The 23701-nt window shown below is 39.4% G+C and overlaps 1 protein-coding gene across 4 annotated transcripts in view; it reads right to left on the bottom strand.

Moving 5' to 3' along the window:
* Positions 1–23701, bottom strand: part of carmil2 (capping protein regulator and myosin 1 linker 2) — a 184118-nt gene that overhangs the window by 18511 nt on the left and 141906 nt on the right. For all 4 annotated transcript variants that reach the window (XR_015759967.1, XM_043707061.2, XM_087995933.1 and 1 more), the window contains 8 exons: positions 22430–22517; positions 20783–20920; positions 18948–19014; positions 14507–14754; positions 12204–12343; positions 7529–7910; positions 5457–5573; positions 956–992 (listed from right to left, as the gene is read on the bottom strand). Coding sequence is in view for 3 of the 4 variants with exons in the window: in XM_043707061.2 (XP_043562996.2) it covers positions 956–992; positions 5457–5573; positions 7529–7910; positions 12204–12343; positions 14507–14754; positions 18948–19014; positions 20783–20920; positions 22430–22517 (1217 nt within the window). In the remaining variant the exon portion in view is untranslated. The remainder of the gene's footprint in view (positions 1–955; positions 993–5456; positions 5574–7528; positions 7911–12203; positions 12344–14506; positions 14755–18947; positions 19015–20782; positions 20921–22429; positions 22518–23701) is intronic.

The raw sequence follows: 23701 nt of genomic DNA, 5'->3' as shown, positions 1-23701 counted from the left end.
TGCAACATTTAAGAGGCATTTGGTTGGCTATATGAATAGGAAGAGTTTGGAGGGATATGGGCCGGGCGCTGGCAGGTGGTACTAGATTGGGTTGGGATATCTGGTCGGCATGGACAGGTTGGACCAAAGGGTCTGTTTCCATGCTGTATGACTAGACTAGTTCCAAAGACGAAAAGCTTATGATAAGAGATTGAACAATTTAAGCCTTCACTTGCTAGTGTTTAGAAGAATGTGAGGAGATCGACTTTAGGAATATAAGATGCTAATGGTGATTGACAAAGTAAGTGTACAGTGGATGTTTCACTTCTTGGACTAGCCTAGAATGAGATGTCACAGTTTTAGGCTAAAGGGTGGCAGATTTAAAACAGAAATGAGGAGGAATTACTTCTCTGAAATGGTCTTGAATCTGGAATTCAGTACCCCACAGTACACCAGGATACTAACTATATTGAAAGGAGGAGATACAGATTTTTAATTAGTAACAGGTTAAAGGGTCATAGGGGGCTGGTAGGAAAGTGGAATTGAGGCTGAGATGAGATCAGCCATGATCATATTGAATGGTGGAGCAGGCTTATGGGGCTGAATTCCCCAATCTAGGATCCAGGCTGTATTTAATATACATTTTTGAAAGAGGAATAGTAAAAAATAGCTGTAAATATCAAATCAGAGCCTAAGAAAAAGTGGGAAATGCACAGCTTTATCCAACCAGAATAGAGTTGGAGCTCATCCCTGACTTTGATCTTGGAGATGAAACTATGTTGTTTTGCATCAATATTGTTTCATCTCCAATAACTCATTGCATTATCAGTACTTGTGCTTGAATTTTATATGCAGAAAGTGCATGTAGCAAACTTTCACTCCATTTGTGATGCCTGTTGAATTGTATTAAGAGCAAGAGGAGATTTTAAAAGTCATGCCAATATTTAAAAGGTAAATTAAGTTTGCTATATCTTACCATTACTGTCTGATCCTTTTAATTCTGATTCTACATTCTGAAAAGTAGAAAAGGAAAAGATTGAGTAACCATACAGAATGCATAATGTCTGGTACATGTACTTAGGTGTTTTAATACTTTTGCTTTAAGTTAGTAAAACAGCTATTAAACAACACTCTCTATAAATCAGCTAGAAATAATCTATTAATTTAATTGCTTATTAAAGTCAGAAGATCATTTTCTTTTGCTTTACTCGTGTGTTATTGCAGCATCAGGCTGAATTAGGAACTTTTCCCCTGCCCACTGCATACATACTCTGAAATTGGTGCTGTTGCTAATACACAGATAACTTACAGGCCCAATGCTTTGTCAAAGTATTTCTGGAATTCACATGAGAAATTTAAAACACAGCTTTGTAATTACTTTACATATCATTAACCATTAAATATTCTAAACCCAGGACCACTTCCATCTAAAATCACAAGGGCAGCAGATATGTAGAAACACCACCACATGCAAATTCCCCTCTAAGCAACTCACCATCCTGACTTGGAAAGATATTGCTACTCTTTCTTTGTTGCCAGGTCAAAATCCTGGGAATCCCTCCCTAAGGACATTGTGGGTCAATCTCTATAGCACATGGACTGCAGCAGTTCAAGAAGGCAGCTCAACACCACCTTCTCTAGGGCAATAAATACTGGTCAGACAGCAATGCCCATGTGGGAATATAAAGTGTCCATAATGTGTGTGATTTTCACCCAAGTCTCCCGTATTGGCAACGCAACTGTCCAGAGGGAGGTGCTTGACAGCAATCCAGGAAATGTCTCTCCATCCAATCTTCCTCTCCTCCATACAAATCTGAAACTCAATGGCTGCAACGAAGGAAGATGAATCACAGGTGCATACTGGCATCCTGCTGCCTTGGTGTCAAGTTTATGTGTTGTATGTTTCTCCAATGACAGTAGAGTGAAACATCATTCTATCCACAAGCTTTTGAAACTTCCTGTAATAAAAATTGTTCCTTAATGTGCTCATTTTATGAATGAGTACAAAAAGGACTAATTTCAGTGTGCGTTATCATGTGTCTCTGGATGTGTGGTAAACTTGTGATGTAGGATTAATGCGAGTTATTTTTCAAGTATTAGGCTCTTGGATATGCTAATGCTAATCCTGATTACTCACTTTGGTCCCTTACAAAATATACTACTCTGAACACAGCATGCCTTGGGCTTCAAAAATAGGCAAAATAAAAACTGTAATTAAAATATAATTCACCAGTCATGACAGGATTTGGGAATTCCAAGGGTTAAGAGGGGCCTTTTAAATAGCTAGCAAGATCTTGTAGGAACATGGGAACAGGAGAAAGCTATTTAGCCCCTTTAAGCCTGTTTTGCCATTCACCGAGGTCATGGTTAATCTGTGACATAATTTTATCTGCTTTTGACTTTAATCTTATTTTGGATAACAAAAATCTATGAATCACAGCTTTAAAATTAACAACTGATTGAACATCAACTGTTGTGGAAAAGAGTTGTAAACCACAATATTCTTTGTATCACAGAATCCCTACAGTGTGGAAACAGGCCATTTGACCCACCAAGTCCACACCGACCCTCCAAAGAGTATCACACTCAGACCGACTCCCCCACCCTATTACTCTACATATCCCTGAGCACTATGGGCAGTTTTGCATGGCCAATTCATCTTTAGACTGTGGGAGACACTGGGAGAGCATGCAAACTCCACACAGACAGTCACCTGAGGTTGGAATCAAACCTGGGGTTCCTGGCACTGCAAGGCAGCAGTGCTAGCCACTGAGCCACCGTGCCACCCATTGTGTGGAGAAGCGTTTCCTAATTTCCCACTTGATGATCACAGATTTATTCTTTGTAGACCTATACTCCCTGATAGCAAAAATGGTTCCTCCTAATATACCCTAGTTATTCTACTTAATATCATGAAACTTTGATCAAATCACCCATTAGCCCTAGAATCATACAGTAAAGAGGCCCTTCAGCCCATCCAGTCTATATTGCCAAGAATATACTACTACTTACACTAGTCCCACAGCCTTGAATGTTCTGACATTTCAAGTACTCGCCTTTTTTTTTAAAAAAGGTTGTGAGATTTTCCACCTCAACTACCCTCCCAGTAAGTGCATTCCAGAACCCCACCATCATCTGGTTGAGAAAGGATTTCTTCAAATCCCCTTAAAACCTCTCACTTTTCACTTTTAAATTATGCCCCCTTATTGGTCACCCTTCAACCAAGGATAATGACTGCTACCTATTCATCCTGTCCTCATAATCTACTCCATAAGCTTTTACCTTCTTTATCAGTTTCCCCACGTGAGATCTTATCAAAAGCCTTGCTGAAATCTGTACAAACTACATAAGATGCCTGACACTCATCCAAACACTTGATCACGTCCTTGAAAAGTTCTACCTGATTTGCTGGTATAATCTTCCTCTGACAAACCATGCTAACTATCCCTGATCAAACCTTGCCTTTGTAAGTGGAAATTTATTTTCTCCTTCATTACTTTTCCTACCACTGATGTTAGACTCACTGGTCTACAGCTCCCTGGTCTTTCTCTACCACCCTTCTTGTAAAGTGAAAGCATGTTAGCTGTCCTGCAGTCTTCTGCTCCTCCCTTGTGGCCAGAGACAGTTAAAAAGTTAGGGATCGGGGCCCCTATAGTTTTCTTCCATGTATCCGAGGTTATTGTGGGATACAACTCATCCAATCCTGGGGATTTGTCCATGTTTAAATCTGCCAAAACCTTGAATACCTTCTTTTATCAATCTGCTCAGAAATTCAGAGTCCATCTTCTCAAAATCTGTTCTTGCAACCTCATTTTTTCAAGTAAAGACAGATGTTCTCTGGCTTATTGCTCCTATATTTGACCCTAAGGGAACATGTTCAGTCTATACTCCCCATAGTACTTTTTGAATGCTTCCCACCGTTCTGCTGTATATTTACCCGGAACTAGCTGTTCCCAGTCTTTTTTGGCCAGATCCTGCCTATAATAGACTCCTAACAGGGTGACTGCCCCATTTTTAGAGTCAGAGATATACAGCAAAGAAACAGACTCTTAGGTTCAACTTGTCCATGCCGACCAAATGTCCTATATAAATCTAGTCCCATTTGCCAGCATTTGACCCATATCCCTCTAAACCCTTCCTATTCATATACCCAAGCAGATGCCTTTTAATTGTTGCAATTGTACCAGCCTCCACCATTTCCTCTGGCAGCTCATTCCATACACGCACCACCCCCTGTGTGAAAATGTTGCTCCTTCGGTCCCTTTTATATCATTTACCTCTCACCTTAAACCTATACCCTCTAGTTTTGGACTCCCCCACTCTGGGGAAAAAAAGACCTTGCTTATTACCCTTTTTTATTCCTGAGTTCCACCCAGGAAGCCTCATTTGATGACCCTTCCAAGACATCATTCCTCCATACTGCAGTAACTGACTCCCGAACTAATAATGTGACACCACCTCTACCTTTGCACACCCCCGTGATTTGCCTGAAGATCCTATACTCTGGAATGTTAAGTTGCCAACATCTCAGTTCCATGTGCCAATTCACACCCTTAACTCATATGTCTTGCATCTAATACCCCTGGCATTAAAGTGGAGGCCATCCAGTTTCACCTTACTCCCTTCAGACACCATATCGCTGAACTCACTTTGCCATGACTCCTTTTCTAAATTATGCTGTGTTATTAAACTAACACACTATGACCCCTGCCTCTGCTGAATTAGTTTAAATTTTTCTCAAGCATTCTAGGTTCCAGCAGTTAAAACTCTATAAGAGACCCTCAAAGTTTGAAGAAAGAGAACTTTGGAGGATTAATTAGCCCATTTGCATTGTTCCCATCTACTTCCTTTTGTACCCTGGGAATGGAAACCATCTGGTGGTTCTAGGAAATTGTTGCTCTTTAGTGCTATTAATAGTTCCATGGCTGTTAGAAGACTTTGATACATTAATTTTCTTGCATCTCTGGCTCTGAGTCAATAATATAGTTTTCTGGAAAGTCTGGTATGTTCCACTATATCTCCTTTTCTATTGTAAAGAAAGAAATTATTTGGCCTGCAGGAGCTGAAGAATCTGAGTGTGTCTCTCTCACACACACATCATATATCCATTCCTTTTATAATGTTTCTGCCTCCGCTAGTTCTGCATTGTCTTGATCAAGTGGATGTTCAATACTGAGGTGGTTTATCAAATCTTAACCTTGTTGCATTTGTCATGAAGTACCAGTGCAGAACTACAACTGAAAGACATTATGGTTCGTAATGCTTCAGATAAAGTGTGTAATCTACATTGTGGAAATAAAGGAACTTGATTTTATATGTTGTCTTCTCACATTCTGAGGAAGTGCATTTACAGCTGTTCCTCAGGCCAATGCAATGACAGAGATTTCACTGTAGGATCAGAAAGATTTCTGCAAACCCTGCCAAACAAAGCAATTTCAAATACTCTTGTGACATATTCAAAATAAAATATGTCTTACCAGTTTTGTCTTAGGGTCAAAATGCAACACCTTCAGACCTGCCCTCTCGAGAGTCCGATGTATGTGTTGCTCAGATCTGAGCAACTGATGTCCTTCACACAGCTCAGTTTTGGATTCCTATGTGTTGATAGAAATGATGAATTCCTAATATCGACTAACAAAACTAGAGGTTTCAAATGACAACACAATATTCCTTTTAGACAAATGTCAGGCAACACCATCTCTAGCTCTTCACAAGTTACAAAAATATGAATAATGAAATTCATAAAACTTCTTTCACTATTAATATATGAAGAATCTTTCATTTCTGCCTTCTGATAGTGTTAACTCATCCTGTCTACTGGATGCCAAAATGCTGACTCTCTAGGGCTGTGGTTTTCCATCAGTGTGCTGCAACAAGTTGAGAAGTGTCCTTTGAAATTTTTGGGTAGCAGTACCACCTTTTATCCGAGTGTCAACGCTTCTTCCATAATTCCGAACTCCTTCGGAGCCTTGGTGTCTATTAGTCAGTATTTAAGACACCAGGTACCCCTATCAACTGTGCATGTGCAAGGCACCAGAGTCACACGTGTGTAGACTTATGATACTATGTATGTATTGTGAAAAAGTTAGATGTGTGTTTATCTAATTGAAATATTCCTTTATTGAAAAGTTTGTTAACCACTGCTATAGGGCATCACCAGAGTTTGAACTTAGCCTAAGATAACACTTATCATCTTCAAGTAGCCTCCCCATCTTGATTTTATGCTAATCCTCCTTCCTTTCTGGTTAAAGTCAAGGGTGCTGAGACCAAATAGTACAGCTCCATCTCCACCATTATCAGCTAACTGAACACTGATCATAAAAAAAATTCTGGTGCCAATACCAATCTAATCATCAAAGGAATCAAAAATCAAAGACTGTGGATGCTGGAAATCTGAAGCAAAAACAGAAAAGGCTAGGGAAACTCAGCAGGTCTGGCACCACCAGTGGAGAGAAAGAGTCAACATTTTGGGTCCAATGATTCTTCTTCAGAGCAGATTGTAACTAGGAAATTGTTGGTACATATGCTGAAGGTTGGGGTGGATGAAGGGAAAGAAGTAAATGATAGGTGGAGGTGGAGCCCAGTGAGAAAGAGAACAGCAGATGGGCAAACTAGGGAGGGATGAGCTGGAGAGAAAGAGAAGCTGCTAGGTCTGACCATTAAAGGGTGAAAATGGGTTGACTGTGGTGAAAACAGCCCATATAACAATAAGGCCTGATGTGTGGAGGCCCAGGAACAGTATGGAGGTGTTTAGGCCCTAAAATCATTGAGTCCTGAAAGCTACAGGGTCCCAATGTGATGCATAAAGGAAACTTTGGTGGTTAGCCACTATCTGGATCACTGACTGATTTAGGTACACTCACAGTGCTGTTAAGAAAGGAGTTCCAGGATTTTACTCAGTGACAATGAACAAATGCCAATGCATTTCCAAGTCAAGACATTATCTTGCTTGTAGGGGAATTTGCAGATGAATGTCCTCCCATGTGTCTGCTGCTCTTGTCTTTCTAGGTTGTAGAAGTGGTAGGTTTGGGTGGTGCTGTCGAAGGAGATTTGGTGAGTTGCTGCAGTGCATGTTGTAGATGGTGCATACTGCTGCCACTGTGGCTAGGTGAGGGTTTACTACTTTTTCTCTCTTAGATTGAACACAAATATTGTGCCTGCAGTTACCTTAGTTGCTCCTTGAGAAAGATGAATTTGTCCTGAATTGCAGAGTGTTTGCTGTTTTTGAAGTTGGGATGATGGGGGGGTGGGTGGGTGAAGAGAGATCAACATTCAAAAATACTTATATTGGTATATAAGAAAACTGTGACGCAGCACAGAAAACTTAATGATTAAAATTAATAAAATGTTGAAAATGAACTGGACGTCATCAGGATCTGAAAAAAGGAAAGCATTACTGATTCAGCTATAACCTCTCATCAGATCTGAACAATGGACACTTTTGATATCCAGCATTTGCAATTTTGTTTCAATCTGTTGATGGACACGATGCAGCACATTTTAATTTGCAACAAATATATAATATTCCTATTTTTAGTTTTACACATACCTTGCCTTGTACTGTGAACTGCAAAGACAAATCCTCGACATCCTTATTTCCAGGGAGCAGAATTAATGAGCGTGTTTTGAGACCTCTCAAAGATGACTGGTGCCTGGGTATACAGTCTTGTTTGGGTTGTTCTGTACTGCCCTCTTCTGGTTTGGCTTGATCAAACATTTCCCCAGATTCTTTTTGAGGTTTTAGAATATCCACAGAAGAATTTTTCTTGCCTTTCTGTTGGTTTCTTTCAAGTTCTTTCTCGACCTTTTGCATTCTGTTGAAGCGGGTTTTCTTGAAAGCAAACAAGTCACTGAGTTTAGGATATCTCTTTTTTGTTTTTGGAAGCGATGAAGAAGTGCTTGGGTCTTCAAACTTTGGAGACTGGTCTTTCCTGCAAAAAGCAGAGAAATAGCTTAGAAATTAGTTAGACTCTCACACCAAAGCATTAAACCAATTGCTGTATACAGGAAAAGTATAGCTTGTTTATTGGTTTGAATTATAGTAAATAATAGTTTACTATACAAATGTTGATTCAGCCTGGAGTTGCCACCTGAAATTCCATGGTGATTATCCCCATGGAAAATAACTTGAGTGCAAGGTCACGCCATCTGAATTTGCAAATAGCAACATGTCATTTTGATGAATACTTACAAAACAACTGTGTATATAAAATTGCCAGTGTCAATCTTGGTTATCAGTTCTTTGAGTTACCACAGCAAAGAAGATTTAGCAGACATGTCCAAAACTGGACTGGCTACACAGCACGTCCTTCTAAAAATAGGATAAATGATGAGTGTTGTGTACAGGAAGGTTTGGGTTTCTGTTCCTTTCTGATAAGTAATACTATGCAATAAATTACAATTTTCTGAGTGGCTGCATGGTATAAAACGGTCTGGTTGGACAATCAACTAAATCTGCATTCAGTGCTGGGGGTAATTATAACCTGACAGAAAGCGAGCAGGATCAGATCTGCTGCCTGTTTTGTGTTTCTACTGAGGGAAAGGTATAAAAGGTGCATGCCTGTGGGTTAGAGAGGAAGACTATGAATCATCCTTTTAAAATAAAAGGAAAATAAAATTCAGTTCTTTCACAATACATAATCATTGTTTTATCTAATACACCCAATGCTTCATCCAATTATATGCTCATACATGATCTGTACAACTACCAGAATAATTGAATTAGGTAGGCATTGGAGATTCAGGCACACCACGAGCATCAAGTGTTGTAGAACATAACCTTGTTTAAGTAGATAACAACTAAGATGACATCTGACAGATCAGAGAGTGAGTAGACTACAGTACAAAGAATACAAAGTCATTTGATAAAATGTCACCAGACACTAAAGATAATTAGAAGAGTCACATGTGGCACAGGATTCTCCAGATTATGGACCTTGACTCCAAAAATCAGCTAATGATTAGATTAGATTCCCTACAGTGTGGAAACAGGCCGTTTGGCCCAACAAGTCCACATCAGCCCTATGAAGAGGTACCCACCTAGAACCATTTCCCTCAGACTAACTCTATGGGCAATTTAGCATGGTCAATTCACCCAACCTGCACATCTTTGGACTGTGGGAGGAAACCGGAGCACCTGGAGGAAAACCACACAGACACTGGGTGCAAACTCCACACAGTCACCCAAGGCTGGAATTGAACCTGGGTCTCTGGCGCTGTGATGCAGCAACGCTAACCACTGAGCCACCGTGCCACCCCCAAATGATGGACAATTGCAACTGGTGGTTATAATACAACAGAAACACAAGTGAAATATACATTAATGACATTGTGGAACATGAGAAGAAATATTCAGATCAATTCAGATTTCAGTTGGAGAGATGCGAGGTGGAGGGGTCGTGGCTCATTGAGTTTTGAGAAGGTTGATCTCCTGCCTCTTTCCCTGCCCGCTGTGTAACCATCCCCTGTGATGAAAACACCTTTTATACTTAAATTATATATACATAAATTAAATGTGTGTACAGTTAGGAAGATGTTTTATATTTAATATTTCTCAGAGGACTTAAGTTTTGATGGATTGTGGAAAATATAGTTACTTATGTTTTATCGAAATTCCTGGCGTAATTTTTAAAGGAGCTGGTTTTAAAATCACTGTCAATATTGGTGATTTTTGTTTAAATAAGGCTTCCTAAGAAATCACATGATTGGTGATAACTGCTTGCTTCTACAGGGGTTGTTTGAATAGTGACTGGCTTAGAGAATGTTTGGTTTTGGTATCTGGAATTAATTGGGGACAAGAAGCCAGCAAGGAAGGTCTGCCCAGCTAATCGATTCTATTTCCAAAAAGAAAACCCTCTTTTGAATTCAGTGTTAAAGCCATTTGTTATTTTATTAGAGTGACTGAAGGAATATAGCAATGTTGTATTTCCTGATTAAGGTGTGTCTGTAGAGACTTCAGAGATAACCATGAATGATTTGTTCATATGTGCCAGAAGAAAGTAATAGACATTCTACACTTTATCCTTTCACATTTAAGAATAACCCAATTAGCCAAAAAAGCCAGAAAACCAATTGCTTCAGATAAATACCTCTTTCTGCTTTTCCAAAGTGTAAGATTGTGTTTTCATGTATGTTGTGGCAATATTTAGGAGAATAAGCATTTATACTTCTTTATTATTAACTGTGCATGTTTATCAACTATTTTATTTCATTGAATGAGTTTTGTTTTGACAATAAACCAATAATTATTTATCTGGCTCATAGATCTTATTTAAAATTTGATATTGATAAGGTGTCTGATTAACCATGTAACTGGAAAAACTACTTTAATTTTAGCTTATGACCTGTGGAATAGTGGAACTTCAGCAACAGTGCATACCTAATTGTCATAACATTCAATAAAACCTGAAGTTAATTCTGTCTCTTTCGCTACAGTTGATGCTTCACATGCTGAGTATGTCCTTTGTAGTAATAGATGGTAATGAAGGCAATGTGATTGCTGGGTGTATGGATTTTGAAAAAAACAGTTGATAAAGGAGCACAAAAGACCGATTAGCAAAAAATAAATATATGGAATTAAAACTGATGTGTTAGTGTAGATATGAAATTATCTAGAAAGCAGTTGTGAATGTCTTTTTTCTCAGAAATGAGGGTAGTATAAACGATGGCTTCCTGCAATTGATACTATGATAACACCTTTTTTTGGTATATATTAATGACATGGATCTAGATACAATGGAGAAAGGTTTCCAGATGTAACAAAACTTGGGAACGTAGGAAATAGTGAGGAGGATACTAACAGACTTCAGGAGAATGCAGACAGTTTAGTGAAGTGGGAAGCCATTTGGCAGATTAAATTTAATACAGAAAAATGCGACATGAATCCCTTTGGCAGGAATAATGAGGAAAGGCAGCATAATCTAAATGGAACAATTTTAAAGATGTGTCAGACAAACAAGCCCAGGGGTGTATCTACACACACATCTAAAGGTGGCAGGACATAATGTTGAGGCTCTTAGAACAACATCTGAGATCCATGGTCTTATAAATAGAAATGAGAGTTAAAGCAGGGAAGTCAGGTTAAGACTCCCACCTTGCAGCACCACTCATCAATTATTAAAACTCCAAATTAAAAACCAGTCACAGCTGCTGCACTACCATGTGAACAGACAGATGTGCAAGGAGCAAAGCCTGCCTCGAGTGGTGGTCCCAATCATCTGCCAAGAGGCAGTCTCGAAGGAAATGGTCTATTTTTGATGCTGCAAATGGGAAGACCTTTCCATTCCAATCATGTCATTTGGAAAATGGCCCGGAAGTGATATTGCTGACAAGGCAAGTGAATAGTTCTCCTACTGCCCACTTCTATATTTAACCCCAAATGTGGCAGATACTGCTTGGAAGGTTATAATGTCTTTTAAAAACAGAACAAATAACTGGTGGGCGGCACGGTGGCACAGTGGTTAGCACTGCTGCCTCGCAGCGCCAGAGACCCAGGTTCATATCCCGCCTCAGGCGACTGACTGTGTGGAGTTTGCACGTTCTCCCCGTGTCTGCGTGGGTTTCCTCCGGGTGCTCCGGTTTCCTCCCACACTCCAAAGATGTGCAAGTCAGGTGAATTGGCCATGCTAAATTGCCCGTAGTGTTAGGTAAAGGGGTAAATGTAGGGGTATGGGTGGGTTACGCTTCGGCGGGTCGGTGTGGACTTGTTGGGCCGAAGGGCCTGTTTCCACACTGTAAGTAATCTAATCTAATCTAATCTGTTTTGGTTTTGATATCTCCTGGCTTTTGTAGCCCTCAGAAGGGCTGGAGAAAGCAATATTAAAACATTGGTACTCCTGCAATTCAAGTTAGTTGTTGTCAATGATAACATGTTGCAAAAAGATAGAAAAGTTATCAGCTATGTTACTGAAAGCTCACTGAGTTACAACAGGACCTGGATAATATTGGGTGTACAAAAGATGGATATCACTTGTACCACATAAATGTCAGGTAACCACCATTTTGAATGAGAGAAGTCTTAATCACTTTTCCATGACCTTCGCTGTACTATGTTTTGCAAAATCAGACAATGATCATTGTCCAGAAGTCAGACTGGATAAACTTCATTAGGATTGTAGTCACAGCATCACGACACAAGCTGGAAATCTGAGTGGTTCACCTCTTTAATTCTTTTGCTCCATTTACAAGGCTCAAATCAGAAATGTGATGGAATACTTGTCACTCACTGATATGAAGAATCACTGAAAGCAGCAGGCACATAACTGGTTTCTTCTTGAATTATCTTCTTTGTGAAGAATTCTTCTAGTCCTAGATCTAATTTGCTGTTGGTTACATCCTCTCCTTTTTCCTGGTCCACAGATTGTACCTATGCCAAGTACAAACAGATGCAACTGTATAGCCCAGTCTGACAGCATTCAGATAGCAGGATACTAATCACAATTTCAATAATCAGCTCAATCCTGTTTGATGATCATTTTCACTTTAAGAATAATCAAGAACACATTGAATCATTGTTTCTAAACTAATGCAGCTTAAGAAAACCTTCATGGGATGTGGACATTGCTGGCTAGTGTTTATTGCCTGACCCTAATGACCCAGAACATTACCTGGGGTACTTGGAGAAATAGGAGAAAGTGAGGACTGCTGATGCTGGAGATCAGAGCTGAAAATGTGTTGCTGGAAAAGCGCAGCAGGTCAGGCAGCATCCAAGGAGCAAGAGAATCGACGTTTTAGGGCATGAGCCCTTCTTCAGGAATTCCTGAAGAAGGGCTCATGCCCGAGACGTCGATTCTCCTGCTCCTTGGATGCTGCCTGACCTGCTGCGCTTTTCCAGCAACACATTTTCAGCTACTTGGAGAAATAGTCTAGTAATAATACCACGAGATCATCACCTCCCCTAAATACTGTAAATTTTATAACAGACAACCTTAGCATTGAATTTTCCCCTCTGTCTATTTCACTTCTGTCCCCAGAAAAGCTGTCAGAGGTTAGCAGTTAGTGATTTCAGAGGCTCCCTTTGACTTACTGTGATTTGACCCCAACTTAAGGCGGTTTTGACTTGACTGAAGACTGCTGACAATGTTAACAAGTCTCCTGGCTTTCTGTCTGTACTAAATGATATGGCAAGACAGAAGTACTGTGAACCTGGTTGATATGGCATCAGAGGGCAAAGAGAAAAGGCAAATCTGGGTTAGCATCCAAGTAGGCCCAAAGCGAGTGCTAAGAAAGTAAGTGAGCAGCTTGGAGAATTTATGAGACGGGGTCCTTGCAGCAGCATTTCAATGCTTGCTGCCAATGTACCCTGAAGGGCAGCTTTTAAGTGTAAAGCATTCGCTAAGTCAATTTGGGAGGTGCAATGGGGTCCTGAAGAGCTGGCAGGTGTCATATGCCAGTGTACAAGGATGGATGTGGCAAGTGCCTTGAGATGTCAGAGTCAGCATCACGATGTAGGTCTGGAGGAACAAGCAGTGATCTGGAATCTCAGACTTCCATGTTGAGAATTCTCAACATCTAGTTTCTTCACAGTGGGTGATAAGGTAGGAGGGTGCATATTAATGAGGCAAGATGTTCAGTTAGTTAGGCTGACAACAAGCAATAATCCCCTTAATAAGCATTTCACTGCTGCTGAGTCAGGACCTCATTTCAAAGTATCTGGAATCTGTTAGGAAATATAATATTTAGAGGCCTTGCTAGGATTTTCGTACAATTCTCCCAGATTTCTTGCCATAGTCTACATCATTCAGGGCTTGATAAGATTTCTTTACTATTTGTAGATATGGCTGACCCCAGGCCTGCTGGAAGTATTTCAGTGTGATTCAAAGTGCCTGCCACTTTATCAACTGTTCATTGCTATTACTTCATGCATGCATTTATTTAAGGTAGAAATGAAGAGAGAGCTACCTGCACAAAGACAGATACACAGAAATTTCCCTTGACATGCTCCTCTAATCTCAGTTAACGTCACACATTAAGATGTTGGTCCAAAATCAACAGAAAGTTGTCAATACTTGTGATTTTGTTAACTCTAAATTTGATTTGATATAAATAAAACATCTTCAGTAAGCCAGATACTAGCAGGTTTATTCTAAATTATGAAAACAGCATGCGATCTGGAAGCACAGCCTTACCCTACACTGATCTCACTGTCGCATTGACAATTCATCTCTTTAACAACAGGAAGGAAAGGAAGAAATGTACTCTTTTAGGGTTACAGAGGAACCTCAATTATCCAACATTCTGTTAATTGAATTTCAGATTATCCAAAGAAGATCGCGAGGTCCTGATGCTTGGCTAACTATGTTATCCAGCATTCGATTAACAGAACAAAATACTCCCCCCGCCCGTGTCCTTCAGATAATCGAGGTTTCTCTGTAGTCATTTATACTTTGTAACTCCCTATCTTTCTTATTTACAACATAAATTGTTAGCAATTAATCTAGGAGATTGTGAAAGATAAGTAATTAGCCTAATTTTATTGACTTTTTTGCTAAACTTGTCTCCATTAAAAATACTTCCAAGACAGACTTACAGTAGGCTTGGAGGGTGGATGTTTCCGGATTCTGTTTGGTCTTGGCCTGCCTTTGGTACAATGCCTTAGTTTCATCCCTTCAATTGGCAAATCCATAAGAGAATCTGTAAAAGTTGTCTCTGCGTTTGTAGGTGTGTTATTTACAGCATTCATATCAGTAGACATTGGTTGTGACTTGACTGTCAATAGTTCCATTGCTTCAAAATCTGTTCCTTCAAATTGTCTTTCTGTTTCTATGTCTGAGATTCCTGAAGGATAGATGATAAAAACATTTAGTTTTTGGCTACTCTTCTTTGAGCAGCAAGTAATAAATTTGTTGCTCATTACTTATTCTATTTTACACATTCCACCATCCTCTGCTGAACTTCTGACTTGGACTGGGCTCCCCTGGTGTCCTTCTACTCTGGCATCTCATTCAAATGACTATTCATTATAAAACCATTCTCACTATTTGAGTATCACATTCCAGTATAATCCTTTGCTCATGCACTCAATGTAATTGTTTTCTGGAGCCGCTGTTGCACATGAATCAGTTTGGATGATTTTGCTCCTTTTACTCCTCTGAATGCCTTCACCAATTCTAATGGACCTTCTGACATCCACCTTATATTGGTAAACTTAGCGTAGAATGCAAATTAAACTTGGGGCTTTCCTGTTCTTGGTGCCTTCAGTGGATATGAATTGACCCCATGGAAGAAAAGAATCTTTATGCGAATAGAAAACCAAACCACCTTCTCAGACACTAGGAGGATCATTATCTTCCCCTAACTTGCTACATTACAAAATCAGAAATCACTGGAAAAACTGAGCAGGGGTCTGGCAGCATCTGTGGAGAAAAAATAGAGTAAATATTGAGGATATACTGACCCTTCTTCAGAATTGACGAACACAACTAAACCTAGCTCAACATTGTGTTCCCAATAATTTGCATGGGGTATTTTCAGGACAGTTAGTCACCTCAGACTTAAGAAGGAAGTTACACCAACATAAGTTAATGTGCCCACTGAACACCAGGTGTGTGATATTCAAGTCAGATGACCCTGACCTTTCCAGGAAATCCAGATATGACCTCTGTAAAGCCATTAAAGATGCCAAGAGGCAATACCAGACTAAGTTGGAGACCCAAACTAACCATATGGACATCCACCATTTGTAGTAAGGCCTACATGACATAACAAGCTACAAAGTGAAGTAAAACAGAATAGCAGACAAAACTATATTCCTCCCTGATATGCTCAATGCATTTTATGCTTGAATTGATAGAAGATCAGTGAAACGGTGTCCCTTTTCCCCTGACAGCATTGGATGCACCTGTTTCCATAGTTACCGCTGCAGATGTCAGATCAGCTTTTCTGAGAGTAGGCCCAAAGAATGTAACTGGGCCAGACAGAGTCCCCAGCTATGCACTCAGACCCTGTACAGAGTATTCGCTGACATCTTTAACCTCTCTTTACTACAATCTGAAGTCCCCAACTGTTTCAAGAAGATCACTGTCATCCTGGTACTACTGCCCAGTGGCCCTGACCTCTATAATTATGAAATGCTTTGATAGGTTAGTCATGACCCATATCAAATCTAGCCTCCCAGCCTGCCCTGACCCTGTGCAATTGGCCACAATTATGTCACAATAGGTCTAAGGCAGACACCATCTCCCTAGCCCTACACCCATCCCTGGAACATCAGAATGACAAGGATACCTACATCAGACTTCTACTTACTGACTACAGCTCCGTCTCCATACTATAATGCCAACCAAACTCCGAGACCAAGGTCTCTGCTCCACCCGCTACAACTGGATCTTCAACTTTCTGACCAACAGACCGCAATCAGTGAGGATAGGCAACAGCTCTTCCTCCATGACAATCCTTAACATTTGTGCCCTGCAAGGATGCAATCTCAGCCTTTTATTGTACTCCCTGTACACTCATGACTATGTAGCCAAATTCATCCTAACTCAAGTTCATTGACCACCGTTGTAGGCTGGATCTCAAACAATGACAAGACTGAATACAGGAAAGAGAGAATGTGCTTGGTGGTGTGGTGTAAAGATCACAATCTCCCCCTCATGTCAGCAAAACTGAAGAGCTGGTCATCGACTTCAGAAGTAAGGTGGAAGACACACTCCTGTCTACATCAATGGAGCAGAGGTGGAGAGGGTTGAGAGCGGAGATAGAGAGGATCTTAGGAGTGATGGTCACCAACAATCTGTCCTGCACCAACCACACTGATGCAACAGTCAAGAAAGCACAACAACACCTCTACTTCCTCAGGAGGCTAAGGAAATTTGGAATGTCCAAAAGAACTCTTACCATCCTTTACAGATAAACCAAAGAAAGTATGCTATCTGGATGCATCACGGCTTGGTATGGCAACTGCTCTGCCCAGGACTGTAAGAAACCTCAGACAGTTGTGAACACAGCCTAATCCATCACTCCAGCCAACCTCCCATCCAGTGACTTCATCTATGCCTCTTGCTGCCTTAGGAAGGCAGCCAAAATCATCAAAGACCCCTCCCACCCTGGTTATAATCTCTTCCAATCTCTTCCATCAGGTTGGAGATACAAACGTTTAAACACACATACCAACAGGTTCAAGAACAACTTCTTCCCCACTGTTGTTAGATGTTTGAATGGACCTCTCAAATTTCAAATCTAATATTGATCTTGCTTCTTAAACACCTTCTCTGCAGCCATAATAGCTGTCTTCACTATTGTATTTGTCACCCTGTCCTATTACCCTATGAACTTGGTATGGTATGATGTGACTGTACTGCATATGAAACAAAACTTTTCCCTGTACATGTGACAAGAATAAATCAAATCAAAATCAATGCATTCTACACCATTGGCTGATGTGAAATACAAAAAAATGACTTCCAGACCTATTTTCCTCTTCAGCAAGCATCTTGTCACCAAAACAAATGTTAAACTTATTGCACTGCAATTTCCTAAAATGTTGCTGCCAGCTTTGATGTGTATTATCTAATCTAAAGGGACTGATGACTAACACTGCATCTGCTTCTTAGCTCTCCTCTCTGGTGGATATCATTCAAACTTCAGAGGACTAAAATGTAAATATCCTTCTGTTTTAGGTAGATCTCTGCTCACAAAACCATGGCAGACATATTGTCATAAATTTAATTAAAGGTCTGCATTACTACCAGCTATCTTAAGACCTTAAGGTGTAGAAGCAGAAGTCAGACCATCAAATCTGCTTCAGCATCAATGAAATTATGACTGATCTGATACTCAATTCCACTTTCTTGCTTCCCACCAAAGTATGGGAGTTTGAGGGGTGACATTTAGATGTTTGTAGAATTGTGAGGTTCATGGATAGCATGAGTCATGGGGGTCTTTTCTCTAGGATAAGGTAGGGGGCATATTTTCAGGACAAGGAATAAGACTGGGAGGGGGGAGGATCTACCCTGTGGGCAACTTTTTCCACATAAAGGATCAATCGTTTGTGGAGTGAACTGCTACTGGAAATGGTAGATGCAAGTACAGTTACAACATTTAAAAGACATTTCGATAGGTACACGAATAGGAAAAGTTTAGAGAGATATGGGCCAACTGCCAGCAAGTGGGAAACTTGGTCGGCATGGACAAATTGGAGGGACTGTTTCTGCACTGCCTGACTCTATGTGCAACCCTTTACGCTGAGAATATACTTTCTGGTCCTTGACTCCTCCACAAGGGAAACAACTTTTCTACATCAACCCTGTCAAGTCTTCTAAGAATTCTGTATGGTTCAATAAGATCATCTTCTATTCTTCTATATTCCAATCAGTACATGCCCAATCTACCCACCCTGAACCTCCTGAAAATGCCCCTGTTATCCCAACTCTCAGTCTTCTATCAGTTCGCTCCTCTAAATAACAAACTTCAGTGGTCTAAAATGTTAATTTACTTAATAAACAATGTAAAGTGTCCTTTTTTGAGTAAAATTCAATTTTGTTCCCTAATTTGGTTTCCCGCAAGGTATGGTGAATAACTATCAACATTTTATTAGAAAAGAGCAAATTACAACTTGGGAATATATTTATTAACCACAAGTTGATGGCAAACAATCTCTCCCACTGCCACCAACAATTGAAAATATGGAGTGACAGTGGGCAAAAAACCTTACTATGAGACTCAGCAGCAGTGTGGCACTCCTACACTAGGCAGTTTTACATAAAGATGACTTGCAAATGAGCTTTGACTTATTTGAGTTGCCAGCAGGTTTGAGTGAATGGGATGTCTACTATATTTCCCAATTGTTAAATACTGAGAGATTACACACTCTCAACATGTGAGCAAAGAATACAGTCATACGTTCTAAGTTGTCTAACTCCTTTCCCTTGAATGTTATGATCTTGTAATTAGTATTGACTTTAATTGCTTACCTGGGTTAGAAACAGTCAGCAAAATCAATTTAAATAAATGTTAACATGACCACTTACGGTTCAAGGCTGTGGTTGGCCTGATTCTTCTAGAGTGTATTGTCCTCCTGCGAAGCAAAGACACACTCTACAGAAGAGAGATTACATCTGTATTACTACTAACATTTAAAACTGAAAGCATTTCACCACTCTTCACACATTCTTAATAATTTGATTGGAATGTATAGTCAGGGATTTATAATTGTGTTAAAATGACCATAAATGTATCCTATTATGATTTATGTTACCTGCTTCACTACTTTATTGAAAAGTCAGTAGCCTCTGAACATAAGCATCCTCAACAACAACTTATACTTGTACAGAACCTTTAACGTGCTAAATTACCCCAAAGAACTTAACAGGAGCATTATCAAACACATTTTAACAGCAAGTCACATAGCAGATATTGGGCAGATGACAAAAAACTTGGTCAAAGACTTTGTTTTCAAGAAGAGTCTTTAAAAGAAGGAAATAGCGGTTAATAGATTTAGGGAGGGAATTTCAGACATTGGCACCTAAACAGCTGAAAGTATGGCTGTCAGTGGTGAAGCAGTTAAATGCATAGCAGCAGGGAGGCAAACAGATTGGAGTGATAGGGTGGTAGCTTGCAACAATAAAATGGACAAGTGTTGGCTTTTGATGCGATGATGACAGCAGATTTAACCAGCAAGGTGTAAAGATACATGTTCGGAGATATATGTGTACTCCATCTCTCGTCATGTAATCAAGAGTTTCAGTATGAAATCACCAAATAAAGCTTTTCACTTCTTCCTTCAGGAAAATGTTAGTTTGCCCACCAATTCTGGTGATTGGCTCAGATTTATTGACTTCCACTTTTGATATTGCCATGATCGTTGATTAGAAACATACTTGTTGATAAAGTCCAGCTCAATTTTGACACAGTGTTGAATTTATTAAATTTGTAGATGAAAAAGGAATGATAAATAATACTGGTTTTCTGAATAACAAGTTATGGCAAAAGAACAGCATGACGTGGAAATTCAGTGCAAATGAGATTTTCTAATACACTGCCCCAACAAATTTGAATCTGAACCTTAAACAAATGTAGATATAACTATCTCAATCTCCTCCTAGGAGAGCAATTGAATATCATTGATGAAATATAGGGTTAAGAGTGTGCAGAATGGCATGGCTGTACTTAAACAATTAAGTCTGAGGGATTGAGCTATAGTTCACAGTGACACAAGAGAATTGGGTGAGTGTCCATTTTACGATATTTCCTATATATATTATACAAATGAAGGTCACTCTTATATCTGATGGCTACTGGTAACTGTAATCCAAAAAATAATCGCCACTTCCCATTGTCTCTCCCCATAGTACTTCAAGTACTTATCTAATTTCTCTTTCACTGAAAGAATGCTCTCTGCCTCCGCACTTTCTGTTGCAACCCTAATTGTTTTCTCAGTGATAATATTACATTAATGATACTTTATCAGGAACACGTGGTGCTCAAACCAGGTTTTGAACAGGTTCTACTCTCTTAACTGATCATCACTCAACTAATGCGTAACAGGTGTACAATTAGAATATCCAATAGGGAAATTGGATAGAAGCTAAACGAAAAGCTGAGGACAACTAGGCATCAATTTGAAGCCAGGTTTGAATATTTGTACCAAATTCTTCTGTGTTCTTGGGAGCCTAAAGCTTTATTAATTTATGCTGTAAAGAATATTTGACTAAAGAAAACAACCTCAATCAGGATTCTACAGTTTTTGATGAGCCATGAAAAAGCAGCTTTTTCAACCCAAATCTTAACAACATTAAGGCATGAGAAGGAAGGCAATTCTGAGTTTAAGTCAATTCCATACTGGAACACCTGCTGTGAATAATACCTCAATTGGTGCCAAGTCATTGTTGGGTGAACTCAATAAATCCATGTTTCCGTTAACTGTGATTTCATCTTTCGAGGTTTCTGAACCTGCTTTGTCTGATGAAGGTGTTTCATTTAGTGGTTTTGACGCATAAGATGCCTAAATGGAGAAACACTTAATTGAGTGTGTCATTGAAATGGCAAGTAAAAATACTTAGTGATTTAAATTATGGAGTCAAAGAACTTAAGCACTTGAATAGTGAAAAGACTTCTGATGAGATATTTGGGTTAGACATTCTGAGAAACTGTTCCAGCTCCGTCACTATAAATACATCATAGACCAACTGCCTATCTTAGCTTTGCCTGATTGACTACAGTGGAATGGGCAAATATATGGTATATACAACAGACAACTAACACAATAGTTTTCTACCAAATGGGTTAGGTCAACCGTAGCCCTGGATTTTTCCATGCACTCTTATCCATGTACATACGACCTCAGAGCCATGGCAATATGGAGGACTCTTAACATCTTACTGAAGTGACTGATCAAATCACTCAGTTGTCAAGAAGGTGACTACCACTTCTCAAGGGCAATTAGAGGTAGGCAATAAATGTTGGAACATGGGCTATGTTAGCATGGCCATGAATTAATGGAAGAATAACATCATTCTAAATGTTTTGCTTTTACTTTTTGAGATAAGTACTTGAATACACAGATTAAAAAAAAATATTTGGCACTTAGAATAACTTAATGGGTAGACTAATTGGCCTGCTCTTTTCAATTTTCAATTGACTATTATATACAAACATAGCAACAGGATTAAATTTCTTCAAAGCTATTTTTGTAAGTTATACATAGGCTTGATTTTTCCTAAAATGACCAGTGTGGATAAAGTCCTTAGTAGAAAAGGTTATAAAGCATAGAAATATACATGGCAAAGGGAGGACCTTCATGGTAGGTAGGGGAGTGTGGCTCTATGATAGTCTGAGTAAGGGTGAAGCTGGAACCAGGCTGACAGCCTCATAGCAGGGTAATGGAAGAAGAGAGCAGCTCAACTTCTTCAACAAACTAAGGGGGTAGTGAGATGATGAGGAATGGGGACAGTGTTCCCTCTAAGCTGTGCAGAGATTGCACACTGACCTCAGCAGCAGGAAAAATCACCAAGAATGTAAAATGGGGGGGGAAGCTGCTGTAAGTGGAGGAATAGAGGAATGGGGATCAGGAAGTTGGTTCCTAGTTCCTCTGGGAAGGTTGGACAAAGGGGTGGTAGCTGTTGTGGGGTGATGAGGTGCAGACAAAGAGCCTCCAACAGAAGGAGTGGAAATGGAGGCGTACTCATGGGAAGATTGCAGTGGGTTGAATTGGGTAGAGGAGGGTTGGGGAGTGGGGCATGAAATAGGGATCATGAGGGTGTGTCCTACACCAGTGGCCCCTGTGAAGGGAATGTGCAAGATCTAAATGGTTCCTGTACAGCAAAAATCATATGATTAGTTGTTTGTTTGGAAGTGACTGGGTGCAAGACTGGGAGCAAGAGAAATTGTGGATCCTTGGACTGACACACTACTTATACTTTTACTCAAATTGTATAGTTAAGTTTCTATTAAATTTAATTCCATCACTATAAATAAAAACACAGAACACAATGGAATGTATAGCAACACTCACAAGCTTCTGTTTAGCAATGGTTAGGTCCTTCAGAATGTGGTCCACAAAGTGGTCAATTAGAGCAGCAGTGACGCTGAGCTTCACTTCACTGTCAACAGAAAACAAATACTATTCATTATTTACTAGAGCTAATCAAGAATTTTCTCTACTAGTGGAATCACCCTAGTAACAATTCTACAGAAATATCAATTCTTTCATACAAAACCAGTTTAACTTTGCACCTTGTGCTAGTTAGTAATGATTCTAAACAACACTAATATACTTGCAGCTCCATGGGCAGGAAAGAGTAAACTAAGCATTGTTATCATGGGATCATTACTACCCTGACAATCCTGTAACTTCTGTAAATGCCCAATTTGGAAAAAATATCTTAAAAAGTGACTGGAAACAGATCAAATGCGCAGCAGAGATCTTATAGTTAGTTCCAAAGTGAGAATTCAAAGAATCTTCAACACCAACAAGATATGTTGCAAATGTTTTAACATTTTCCTAATGGTTTGTGGACATAAACAGAAGTTCTCTTCACTCATCCAGGTTATTGGGCATTGGCATGTTTGCACTTCACAAGTAGGCCAACAAACAAGTGACATTTTATTAGCTGGACATTTCTATCCCACTTTCATTATGAGGAAATCCATGGTATAAATAAAGAATATGGCACCATACTTGACAAAGAACAGTAGTCAAATATTACATGTTCTAATATAATTTGCCACTGCAGCAGTGGATAAATTTCACAGTGGCTAGCTGAGGTCAGTATTCTGCATGTTACTGCTAAGTATGCACTTTGAATCACAACTTTATGAGTCTCTGAATATCCACACAGGATTTGACGTTTCTAATTCCAATTTCTTTCCTCTCTCTGGTTTTTTAAAAAGCTAATTACCATCAAATAGGCAGCTTTGTGTTACCAATATCCACTGCACATGGGACCGAGATTTTCACAGTTCATCTTACTTGTAATCCAAAGCCAAGAGAGAGGAAAATTATTCATTAACAAGTTCCAAGTTGCTAAAATAAGCCATTTTAATTCATAGTTTTCATAGTAATATATCCAAGCTCTCAGAACCTCTCTTGTTTCAAAAATGAATTATACTAATACTTAAAACTGATTTGACTTTTAAAATTAATTTGTTTTATTTTAACAGAAACAAAAACATTCTAACAGAGATGGGCTCAGGAAATTTTGGTTATTAAAAGGGAAATGAAATTTAAGGGGAATCAATTTTCATTAAATAGTTATGAATGAGTGAAGTCCATTGTCCCATTCTA

This window comes from Chiloscyllium plagiosum, unplaced genomic scaffold (genome assembly GCF_037043375.1).
Source record: "Chiloscyllium plagiosum isolate Xiang-an unplaced genomic scaffold, Cpla_swu_hap1 HiC_scaffold_17, whole genome shotgun sequence".
Classification (NCBI taxonomy): Eukaryota; Metazoa; Chordata; class Chondrichthyes; order Orectolobiformes; family Hemiscylliidae; genus Chiloscyllium; species Chiloscyllium plagiosum.
The sequence above is the reverse complement of the archived record's forward strand: the minus strand, read 5'-3'. Positions and strand labels throughout refer to the sequence as shown.